Here is a 12,467-nt window from a genome sequence, read left to right as displayed (position 1 = left end):
AATTTCCCTGAGCCAGTTTGAGAATTTTCTAACTTTTGATATGTGACAGAAAGCACTTCTGATAACCTTATTAATATGATTATCAAAACTAAGATCATTGTCCAAAATAATGCAAGGATTCCCAACTTACTCGCAAAAGAGATGATTAGTGTAAAAAAAAAAAAAAATTCTGTCTCTGACTTTCTGAACCAACAACAAATATTTCTGTCTTCTCTGTTCAGCTCTGTTCAAAGGGTTTGTAGACATCCAGTAGTTAATGTCATCAGAGAAGCTTATTAGGTTATGTACAGGGGTTAAATCATCAGAGGAACAAGGTAGGCACATCAGTATCATTTGCATAAGAATGATAGGATATATTATTATTCTCTATGGTAATACCAAGCAGGAGCATGTAAAGGTTAAAGAGTAATGGGCCAAGGACAGACCCTTGTAGAACTCCTGATTGAATGTTCATTTATGCAGATCTAAATCAAATAATTGAAACAAAAAAACCCCGAGCCTTTAGGTACAATACAATGAGACCCAATTAAGAATCTGAACCCGTTAAATCAACTGGATCATAAAGTCTTTGAGTTGAAATGTCCTGATCATCAGTGTTGAAAGCAGCAGTGAGATCAAACAGAGCTAAGATCTGCTGATCTTAAGGTCACTGATGACTTTATAAGAGCTGCTTCTGTGCTATGATTGGTTCAGAGACATCATTGGCACATGTCATAAGTGCTGTGAGGTAAAATTAATTCAGCTGAAACAAATGTTTTATTTTCAGATATTTTGCCGACCATGTTTGTGAGAAAAAAGTCAGATTAAATTTAAAATAGGTGCCACTGTTATGGCTAAAGATGCGCTGAAATATATCCAGAAGGGACATGACTACTCCTAAGAAGCTTTCAGTACTGAAATTCAAACTTTATTATCTAAATAAGGTGCTCAATTTGACATTTTGTGCAAAAGAAAAAATACAAGTATAGCAAAAATACACAAAGTAATTTATACAGGTCATAGGATATGCTTCTGTATTGATGACAAAAAAAAAACTGTGCTCAGCACAAAATAAAGAGATGAAAAGCAATTACGTTTCAGGAAATTCACTTTCACTTTACTTTGCATTTAAGTTGTGAAGTTTATTTGAGAGTTGCATCTTTTAGCATGGTTTCCTCACAGCGAGAAGGTTCTGGGTTTGTACCCTCTGTTGGACTTTGCATGTTCTCCCTGTGTGGATTTCCTCCAAGTGCTCCAGTTTACTCCCAGTCCAAAGATGTGCTTGTTCGGCTAATGGTGATTCTAAATTGGCCATATGTGCTAATGTGAGTGTGAATGATTGTTTTTCTCTCTGTGTTGACCCTGTGATGGACTAGCGACCTGTCCAGGGTGAACCCCACTGTTCAACCAATGTCAGCTAGGGTAGGAAGACTCCAAGTTGGATAAATGATTATGAAAATAGAAATATGTTTAAATTTTCTCCTTAAGTGCTTGTATATAAAAGATCGCCAAGTTACATCGTTGTTGTGTAGCCAGGAGGAAGTTCTTCTTAGTGTTTTTCTCCACTAATGTCTGAGACATCTGCCCTCCATGTTTGAATGCAACACTGGCAAGAAGAGAATATTATTTGACATATTTATACGGCAATGCTTGATATTGATGTTACATTGGTTTATAATGTGGCCATATAATATCAGCATGTCCTTAACATAGGAACTTTGCTAATTTACTAGTTCTAAAAAAGTCAGAACTCAAGTAAAAGTACATCTGTTTAAGTTGGAAGATATTCCATCACTATCACCCAATAGTGTTAACAAAGGCTCTATACAGACTCTCAGGACCCTGTGGGGCATTTTGCAGTCACATGAGGGCAACCCGTTGCTCACAATTGGCAAAAAGATGATACTACACCCTGTTATCCAAAGCAACCACTTGAAAACATGCAGCAGGTCGACTCGTCAGTATTCTGGTATCGTCCAGACTCAGGCTGATCTATGCACTCTGCAATGAAGGCCTGAAGCTGGGACACTGGCTCCTTGTCTTTCTGATGATGCTGAAAAAAAGAACCATTATAAGAATAAATACATAAATACATAAATAAATAAAATATGCTCAAATTCAACAGTAAATTACATCCCCGCAAGATATCAAATATCAGGGTGGCTCGGACTGACCTTGATGGTTTCGTACGTGTCAGTGATAAGAGCAATGAACAGACTGAGCACCATGTAGATGAAGATAGAGATGAAGGAATAGAGGTAGAGTCTGCTGAAGAGCCACACCATGTAGGTTTTGTCTCTCATCCTCAGAAAGGTGGAAAACATATCATCACCATTGAGGAGAGAGAAGAGGCACTCTGTCACTTTAGCCAGTGTTCTGAACTGTAAAACAATGTTTAAATAACGATTAACATTCTGACATCGTGTTTCTGGAAATCATGTCGGAACAGATCACCCTAATGTTTGTACTGTAATATGAATTAAAGTGTTTATACTTTGTCGTGGTAAGGTCCAAGGACGATCCAGCCACAGAAACAGTACCCGAGGTAGATTATGGCTGCACAGACGCAGAATCGAAACACGTTGGGCAAAGCCGCCCTCAAGGTTAAGATTAAGATCTAAAACAAAAACAAGAAGAAAAAATGCCAGTCCCTCTGGAAATGCATTTGCTCTTTATTTGTATAAAGTATTTTTTATTAGGCACTGTTAGGAAAGTCTTACATTGTACTTCTTGAAGAAACTCAGGTAACGAATCACACCAACCCAGACAAGCATCGTGGCTGTTCCCAGCAAGATACTGCAGACGTCATAGTTTGTTAAGAACTGCAAAAGAAAAAAAATACTACTGATAAATTTGATAATTCTGCAACCCTTTACATCAGAATCAGAATCGTGTTTATTGGCCAAGTATAAGTGTTTTTACATACTGATTTCAGACCATTTAGAAAATATTCACTGATTTCTAAAAGAAAAAAAGAGAAAACCTTTGTTTGTATCCCAATTTTCAGCACTGATCCAGTGATGGTCATTATGTCACTGACAATAATGAGGATGTACCAGCCATTCACAAACTCCATGCGGTCTGACCAGGACACAGTTTTATTGTAGTAGGCACTGAAAAATATGCTGAACTCCTACATATGAGAAATTTATCAAACAAACAGACTGTCAAACAAGTCAGCTAATGAGATGTTACTACAGGCAGTAGTAACAGGCACATTTTAACATGCTTAGTCTATTAGCTAATACTATAAAGCAATACTGTGCAAAAATCTTGAGTCACCTGACTATGGTTTTGGGTCTACACATATCAAACATCTTTGAATAAATTTTAAATTGTATCTTCACACATTGGCAGTCTGTTAAAACATGTCACACATCAATTGTTCCCAATTCATAAGTTGAATTTACAAAAAATGACAAAGATAACACAGTTTGACGGGCATAAAATATATTTTTGCAATAACAAGGTGATTTCTAAAGAGCTATTATGCCATAATTTGGGATATCTCTTTATGGTGTGCAGTGTATCCCTAAAAATCTGAGGAAACGGGAAAAGAAAAGAAGTGGCAGGCCTAACACTATCTAGAGCTGAAGAACAATATCTGAAAGTGCATCTAGCCTCATCAGAAACAGTCTTAGGTGGAAGCATGGCTATCAAGAGTTACGCCAAATTACAGAAGGACTGGACTGAAAATAAGTGGTAGTGTCAAATCATCTTGATAGACAGAAGAATAAAGGTGGTCATGCCAACATGTTTGTATGTTTCCATAAATCTCTGCACCTACGTCCCATTTTCCCCGCAAAATATAAAGAAATGAAAGGTGGCTCAAGAGTTTTTCACAAAATTATATGTGCTCTTCTTAAAAACTACATCATGTTACCAGTATGTAAAGCCCCTCACCAAAAGTATAGAGAACATTACTTGATTGACCTCATCAACTATAATTATGGACTGCCTCGGGTGCTGTTTAGTGTCTTAACTGAGCCAGATGCTAAAAGTATTTCTGTGGTGATACTTACAAACTGGAGCTGGATGCCATGGACGACAGATCGTATGCAGAGGATGAGAGAGGCGAAACAGGCGAGGAAGACCACAGAATCAAACGACAAGAGGAGATAATCGTTCTTCCCAGCTAGAACATTTGAGGTCAGGTGTTAATATTTTGGGGCTCTGTCTCTATAAAACTGAGACATAACCTTTGTCATTTCTTGGATCATGCAGGTACAGTTGCAATCAAAAGATTACGAACACTCAATATGGGCATGGATGTCATAGTAATTTGGGGTTTTTAGTGATTTGATTGAACTGTTTGTTTTCCAGGGTGGAACGATTGTACAGCGTACGACATTGGATTTACATTGGATTTTCTCAAATCCACATAGGGTCAAAGTTAGACATAGCAGCTCAAACATGTACACACACCCCCACTAATATTTGTTTAAATGTCCTTCAGTGAGTTGCACCTCAAATAAATGCTTCTGTTAGCCATCAACAAGCTTCTTGTGTAATTCTGGCTGGATATGTGAGCATATTTGCAGAATTGGTAGGGTTCATTTGAATTGGTTGGTTTCATGACATGAGCCCAGCTTTCAAGCATAGTCCAAAAATTTCTAATGAGAAATGAAATTATCATCTATATCAGCGGTCCCCAACCTTTTTTGTGCCACGGACCAGTTTATGCCCGACAATATTTTCACGGACCGGCCTTTAAGGTGTCCCGGATAAATATAACAAAATAAAACTAGTACCAGTATCGAAAAAAAGAAGATTTATTCATAACACACGTGAAAAGACCCAGGAAAATCGAGTTAACAATAAAAACGATAACAAAATAACGCTGAAAACCAATAAAAACCCTGAAAACCATACATTTCACACCTGAGCCTCAACTCTCGTGGCCCGGTACCAAACGACTCACGGACCGGTACCGGTCCGAGGCTCGGGGGTTGGGGACCGCTGATCTATATTATCCATTCCAAAACCAGTTTGATGTGTTTGTCCTTTTGAAACACCTAACTGTGCCCAAGTTTCAACCATCTACCTGTCAATTTGAGGTGACGTTGAAGAATTTGGATGTGCTTCTCCATCATTATAATTATTCTACCCATTTTGTACAATGTACCAGTACCAGTGGCAGGAAAAACAGTTGGTACACTGTTCTTGGGTTTGAAAGTCTCACCTTTATTCCTCTAAACTTACCCCTCACCACTGTGGCCAAATAGGTCAGTCTATCTGGTCTGAACATCTGAAACTTTTCTCCAGAATGCATTTGGGTTTTCTTAAAGGTGTTGATTTGGGAACAGTAGCTTCTTTCTTGGTCAACACCCTCTCAGTACATGCTGATGTAAAACTTTCTGCACCACTTATTATACTTTTGACCAAAAAAACCCTTTTGTATCCAATTCTCATTCGACCCTGGAAAAAGAAGACCTCAAAGAAATCATTAAAAGCACAAAATGACCATGACATTCATGCCTATGAGTCTGAACACAGCTGTATTATGAAAAGCAGAAAAGTGTTACTGTGCCCCCTGCTGGCGTTTGACTAACACTAACAAATATTTTGCTTCCTGGTGTCTCTCAGTACTATTTCTACTCACATGTGCCTTCCACGTTCCAGTCACTGCATTCATAAATTCTAACATCATTTTCAATATCAACCTTTATCTTTCCGCTGTGTGCACGATTGTCAAAAACGATCTGTGTAAAAACAAAGGATGGTTCATCACTGAGCTTGTAAAATCTTCTAAAATATTATAGAAAATATATCTTTGAGATTTTGGCACTTTTCAGATAGTGTCACCAACCACTATGTGGAAGTCATAACAGTCTGGTAGCTCGTGGTGCCGCACAGTCTGCAGATTGATGGTTTTCAGAGTTAGGTAGATGTTCACAGATAGCAGCCTGGACACACAAACATATATTAGCAGCCAACACTCTTATCATTGGACATGAAACCAATATTTTTAGTTTAGCCACCTTCTGAAATCCAAAGAGAAGTTGGGATGCGTTGCCAGAGTGTCGTTGCTCAATGATTGCATAGGGTGTATGGAAATACAATCTGTGGTGGAGAAAATGTGTTCAGAAGTTATTTCAGTTTGTATTATTTAGCAGAGGAACGATGAAGCATGAATCCCTGTGAAGAGTAGAACAAGCTTCCTCTTTTCACGTCACAAGTGCACAGTGTGATTATTTTCCATTCTTGCCATGAATCAGCTTCAATAAATATATCTTGCACAGAATATTAAGCATTGACTTAAACAGTGTTGCAGCTACGTTATGTTTTTGTACCTTTATCAATATGCGGATCAATATCAAAGGTGTCGTTTTCAGGATCGATGGTGCTGTTTCTATAAAACACTTGACACAAAGTCAGAGGAGTGTAGTCGCCATTAATGAGCTCATATGCAAGATTACCTACAGTCAGGTTTTGGAGATTGGTATACTGAAAAAAACAGACAAAGAGAAAACAGAAAACATCTTTTAATAGTGTAAAATTAAAATTAAATAGAAGATGCCACGTGATTAAACAAAGGTTTCAGTACCCTGTTGATAATGTAGTGAATGTGCTCATTCACATCTCTTTTGGTATAAAGGGAAAGGCTTCCGTGCCGGTGATCCTTGTATCCTTTGAGAAACAGATTCCTGAATGTCATCAAATTTTCATCCTTGAAAGTCACCATCATTTCATTACTCAGTCCAAAAGACACCAACTGTTTGGAAACAGGGGGAGAAAGAAAGTCTCACAGGTAAAAAACAAGTAGCTCCCGACCTCTGTACACATTCACACGTAACTAAAGGATTACCTGGATAGTAGTGATTGCAATTTTTATTATTTGTATCGTCAGTTTCCATGGTTTTCGACCCCTGGCTCTGTACTTCTCGCAGGGATTCATGAAGAAGTATTTGAGCCTCCGTCTGAAATCCTCCACCGTCTTTGTATCTAAGCCGCAGCAGCCGTTTCGCTGACTCTCCTCTGACCTGGCAGCCAAAAGCTGCTTGGAGTCCTCCATTAGGCTGAAGGCAGCTTTGTGACACCTGCATCAGAAATGTTTAATAGATAAAGAAAGCATCTGGCCATTCCAGTCAGCCTGATGTTTATCTAACTGGTTCTCCAGCCTGTGTACACTGCTGCTATTCTCTTCTTTATAGTTTAATTGTTATACTTCAATACATACTAATTATGCAACACTGAGCCACAGTGTGGTTACCACACACTGGCCCATTTTAGCTCATAGGGCTTCCTGCAACAGGGAGCAGAGAAATGTACAGATTTGAGAGGTGTGTGAAAACAATTACTACACATATTTTTGCTTAATAAATAAAAGTTAGCTGCTTATATTGGATGTTGTTATATAATTATATATATTTTTAAATCAGATGCTAACTACATTTGTTAAACTTCACTCTACACATAATTATGATAATAAATTAAATACCTGTTAGCGTTCGCCGAGCACCAGCGACCCAAAGTTCACCCAGTCTAACACTCAGGGCTTCTCAGCGGTGTATGAAAAACCAGGTGATACAGTCACCACTGCAGCCGTCACCACAATGACTGTCATTCCTCTGCGCCACTTGTAGCTTTTCCAGTTTTTTCCAGAAGTAAAAAAAAGTACGTCTGCACACCCAGAAGCTGACGACACATTTAGACGTTGGAGGCCTGTCAATAACTTCATTTTGACCTCGACAGTTGATGCCCTATTTTAACAATTATCGGCACTCTAACATTTAGATTTTTCATAATCACTACAGGAAATCAACCACACAATGAAAAAAGGAAAAAAGAAACACAAGCGCAGTCCATATATGAACAACCTTTAGTTTTATTATTACATGACCAGTGAATAAAGAAAGAAATAGGATGTCACTGAAACTATGTTTACTAATTCAAGACTATTGTAGTGACAAAAACATGAAGCAAATTCTTGATGACTTAATGCACACACATGAAAACAAACAACAGAAAAACACGAGCTGGAGTTCTGCTCCAAGACTGGCTCTTTATACGCACACACATGGATATATATATATATATATATATATATATATATATATATATATATATATATATATATATATATATATGCTCAAGTAGTCGTTCAAGTGTATACAACATAGAAACTGCATTCGGCCTTTACAGCTCATCAGAAAAATCACACCTCCTGTCACAGAAGGGGAGTAGGAGAGGTTAGAGAGGGTGAGTCACATTTTCTTCACTCCTGACACATCACGCTGGAAATCTAACCGCGTTAGAAATGCATCTGATGCACGCGCAGATTTCCTCTTTCTTCTTTGATGGCACCGTTGTCTCATTTTAGTCATATTTTCCATTTTAAACTAGGCAATCTCCATACCCTAGGGTTTGGTTTGGTAACAAATTGGCACCATTTGAAAAACAAAAAAACAATCTTTAAAAGTTAGCCTAGCTGATGAGAAAATGCCCCCATTTTCATTCTAAAAGTTAGCTAATATAGTGGTAGTATACAGTATATGCCCATGTGCAGCAATTTCTCACCAACTGCCTCATCGAAAGCACGAATATCACTGAAAAAGAGAGAGTGAGTGTTGTGGTTGGCTTTTTAACCGGTTGAGAACTGTCTTATTGAGATATGCTCCTAAAAGATGCTCCTAGTTGAAGTTGGCGTGAGGGAGCGCGACCGGAGGGGCTGGAAGTTTGGATCGCCTCCACTGCTAGTGCACCCCGGCGCTCCAGCATCTATGCTGGAGGGGGACTCGACCATTACCTCGTCCGGCAGAGGAGGCGCCCCGGGGTCTCCGGGCTTCGGGAGGCTGGATGATGTCGTGGAAGGCGTGGCGATGCTGGCGCAAGCCACGGAGGAGTCTCCAGCTTTTTGCGAAGACAGCAGATCGAGTGAGGTGCCCACATCTGAGTTGGAAGGGCTTTTCTCGCTGTCCGGGTGAAAGAGCAAGGTGGAGTTGTTTGAAAATGTTGATGGGAGGTCGCTGGTTGAGGTTGGAGTGCTGAAAGTGGAGTCAGATGAGGAACTGGAAGCTCCTGCCGCTGAGTAATAGAAGAGGGGGAAAAAAAGGGGAACAGTTGTAAGTCATAAAGAACAAACGCATTAAGCACTTTTTTGCATTACACACATACACACAGACACACAACTATTTTAGAAATGGACGTATTAACCTCTGAGGGACTCGATCTTCTCATTTTTGGCCTTCTGCACCTCGTCTGTGATTTTTGCGATGATAAAATTTTGCGAGCGCATCTCCCGAATCGAGTCGATCAAGGCATCCAGGCCGCGGGGGTTCTCAGCCAGTATGTCCAGCAGCACGGCCATCCTCTTGGTCTGCGTAGTCCTGCAGCTGATCTCTTCTGCATCATCTCGTGTCAGGATCCTGCGAGAGCGCAGGTAGTCCAGGTGGCGATCTGCTCTGATTTTATCGCAGAGGTAGTGCCGCAATCTGGTCAGCACCTGGAGAGCCACAGGAAGTCACGGAGGGCAGATGAAAAGAGAGCAAAGTGAGGTGTCAATGAACAGGAAACACACAGTCCAGGGTTCACCCCCCTTCCCCCAAATCAAAGACTACAGCAGGCCTGGATCTGCTCTCTCTGTGGCACATACAAAGTAAGCTGGGTGTCCAGATGTGCCCTAAACGTCCATCTTATTGTCCTGCTGTTAAATCCTACAGAAAGTGGAAATTGTGAGGGCACAAAGAGGGTGTGGTGGGGGCATTTCCTCCTTTTAATAGGCCTATAGCGCTAAGCAAAGCATAAATATATATTTAGCAGTGAATCTGTTTCCACATGGCTCCCCTTATCAGATTGATCTGGCATCTGTTAGGAAGCCAGAGCGTGCCTGAAGTATAATACTCACGTCTTTCTTTATCTCTGCCATTTCATCTTCAGTGAGGTGAGGAGCATCCATCCCTCTCCCCCGCAAAGTGAAAATCCAGGTGGTAACGACTGAAGATTATTTTAATAATCTCGTAGTGGTGGATTAAAACACAACAGCGAATAAATTATAGAAGTTAAATAAGCTGACACCTTATTATTAATCGATAAAAGGTGGTCTGTCGACTATCCATTCAACTTTTTTTGTTTCAACAACGGAAAAAAAATCCCCGGACTTCCTGATTGTGTCGAGGCTTAACTACGTCAACACACGGCAGAGACGTCGGTTTCACACTCAGCGCTGGTTTAAACCGGTAACTGTGAATAAAAAAGTCCACGTTCACCTCAAGATTTCTCCTGTTTTACCAGAACAACTCCAAACTGAGCAACTGTCTTCGCTTTGAGTTCTGATGTGCGACTTCTTGCGCTTCTGCACTTCCGACCATGGCCACGCGCGCTTCTCGATAACTCCATTAGGTGGCGCTGTTGGACCTTCTCGCATACAAACACCACGTTTGGCGGGTTTTGCTATACCCCACAGTTTAGTCTGACAGCATTCATTCAAAGAAAAGTAAGTGCTACACTTGCCTAAATACACCCAGTAAACTATAGGCCAGTGGTGTCAAACATGTGGTCCAGGGCACAGAAGTGGCCCTCTTAAAGGCTCCCATAATACTGATGAATGTGGAAAAACTGAGACATAGTTTTGCAGTTATTTTTCTTATGTGATCTCAAGGTTGCTTATTAAATAAGAAAATAAAATAATGTGAAATGTTACCACTTGTAATCTGGCAGGGTTTTAAAGAAGCAGGAGGGATATGAGCTTTTTACTTTACTAGTTTACTCTTTGTGGGCAATTAACTAAGCTGAGTTTGGCATCCCTGCTGTACTGCGTGGCTATACTGCACAAGATATTTCTCTAATCTACAAAGTAACTTAAGTACAGAGCAACTCTCAGTTAATTTCAATTTCAATTTATAATTTTTTCTGAATTTTTGTTGCTGATTTATTGTAATGACGCAAATCTGAGGTGAAACGTAGGCTTTTTTAATGTGATGCAGGGCTTTTCAGTTGCTTCACAAAAAACGTCTATGCTTTACGATCTGTTTGCATGTTTTGTATGTGGAGTCACTGCAAAGTAGCTGTCGCCATCAGATAAATTTTCCTTGTGAAAAACAGCGTAGAAGTTAAATAGTGTTAGTTCCTCCGTAGAAACTGGATGAACAGAGCCTTGGGAAAAAGCTCAGAATGCAACAAAGACAAGCTCAACAGCACCACAAACTAAACTATCTGAAACAGCATCTGCAAAAATAATTATAATAATAAGGTTATTACTACTACACAAACAACTAAGGGTTTAATAAGTTAGTTGGCTGTGGTGGAGCTGATTTTATGTAAACTGTTGGTTTGCTGGTCTTGTTTGGAAAATCTGCACAGTAACTCGGAGAATTAGAGTAAATATATTTCCGTTACTGTCAGTCATGCAGCTGGACACATTTTAAAGTGTAGTACTGAGCTTTGAAATGCGATGATCACAATGTAAATTTTCAGCAGGCAGAGCCTGTATCATCGATTAGGTCACAGAACAGTTTATATACAAATAAAGCTGAAGGGTCATAGCATTAAAATCATCAGCAGTTCAGAGAGAACACCGGGTCAAAGTTCACATATACAAAGGGAATTGCTGCGCAGTAGAAGTGATGTGACACTCTGGTAAACATGAAGTCTATCACAGAATGGCTGAACGCATGCAGATTTTCACTTCCCCCTAATCGCAGTATAGCACAAAGAGAGGACGGGCGCTCCCTGAGGAGATTGTTATCAGGCTTGTTTTGTCATGCCCTGCAGTGTAGTACTGTATGTGCTGTGTGAAACCACCATCAGCAAGCAGAAATGTATATGAACTGTAAATCAGATCGCAGGACTCATGCAGCGATAATGATTTAAAGCCCCTCACAGCTGTCTGGCTGCTGTTTCATCGCAGCAGGAGAATGTCAGATGTTAAACAAAAACGTGGAATGAGCGTTAACAGAAACAGACAATGCGTGCCCACTTGTCCTCTCCACAATTCCCTTCATTCATGCTGGACAGCAGAGCTCAGCAGCCTGGAAATGACCAGCTGTGCGTTTCAAATGAACCCAGTGTGCTGACTCCAGAGTGCCCTTCGTGCAGAGCCAGACACAAAAGAAAAGAAGGCATTTATAGAAATGATGTCACCGACGGGACTTTCATTCATATCAGCACAAAACCCACTCTCACGTAACAGCCAAGACACCACCGTGACCTTGCATCCACTGTGGTTTTACAATATGCGTAAGTGAGGAGGTATTTGTGCTTTTCAGTCGAAGAACCATGCAAAATTACTTCTTTTATAGCTTTTTTTCACACAGCCTATTATAACCTGCCCACCCACCTTACTCATTCGAGTGTATCCCATTAAGTATCAGGGATATGTAATTTTAACAGGGCGCTGCAGAGTACTGTGCAATGCACGTCCACCCATGGCTTGTATCAAGTATCTGTGGGAGGATAAAAGGTCTCTCTAACACAATAACTTTGAAGTAATTACATGTCGCTCTCATTAAGTGAATTGCAAGATATGAGAAAATGCACGCTTTATATAC

General features: G+C 40.1%; 2 protein-coding genes across 3 annotated transcripts; both read right to left on the bottom strand.

The window, feature by feature from the left end:
• Positions 1 to 891: 891 nt before the first annotated feature.
• mcoln3a (mucolipin TRP cation channel 3a) lies at positions 892 to 7,527 on the bottom strand. Of its 2 annotated transcripts, XM_076876516.1 has the most exons (14): positions 7,421 to 7,527; positions 6,788 to 7,019; positions 6,527 to 6,694; positions 6,273 to 6,426; positions 5,961 to 6,042; positions 5,789 to 5,885; positions 5,582 to 5,681; positions 4,002 to 4,114; positions 2,963 to 3,112; positions 2,700 to 2,801; positions 2,474 to 2,596; positions 2,154 to 2,360; positions 1,891 to 2,032; positions 892 to 1,585 (listed from the first exon to the last, which is right to left on the bottom strand). In XM_076876516.1, exons 2-13 carry the CDS (start codon positions 6,992 to 6,994, stop codon positions 1,895 to 1,897), a joined length of 1,641 nt encoding a protein of 546 aa, XP_076732631.1. In that variant the 5' UTR covers positions 6,995 to 7,019; positions 7,421 to 7,527; the 3' UTR covers positions 892 to 1,585; positions 1,891 to 1,894. The 2 variants fall into 2 exon arrangements, with proteins under 2 accessions (XP_076732631.1, XP_004543071.1); XM_004543014.2 differs by having other exon boundaries at positions 892 to 2,032.
• A 262-nt stretch (positions 7,528 to 7,789) lies between these two features.
• bcl10 (BCL10 immune signaling adaptor) lies at positions 7,790 to 10,319 on the bottom strand. The gene is made up of 3 exons (XM_004542889.5): positions 9,827 to 10,319; positions 9,136 to 9,424; positions 7,790 to 9,006 (listed from the first exon to the last, which is right to left on the bottom strand). Exons 1-3 carry the CDS (start codon positions 9,875 to 9,877, stop codon positions 8,600 to 8,602), a joined length of 747 nt encoding a protein of 248 aa, XP_004542946.1. The 5' UTR covers positions 9,878 to 10,319; the 3' UTR covers positions 7,790 to 8,599.
• Between the last annotated feature and the right edge of the window lie 2,148 nt (positions 10,320 to 12,467).

The sequence above is a fragment of the Maylandia zebra genome, linkage group LG18, assembly GCF_041146795.1.
Source record: "Maylandia zebra isolate NMK-2024a linkage group LG18, Mzebra_GT3a, whole genome shotgun sequence".
Taxonomy (NCBI): domain Eukaryota; kingdom Metazoa; phylum Chordata; class Actinopteri; order Cichliformes; family Cichlidae; genus Maylandia; species Maylandia zebra.
The sequence above is the reverse complement of the archived record's forward strand: the minus strand, read 5'-3'. Positions and strand labels throughout refer to the sequence as shown.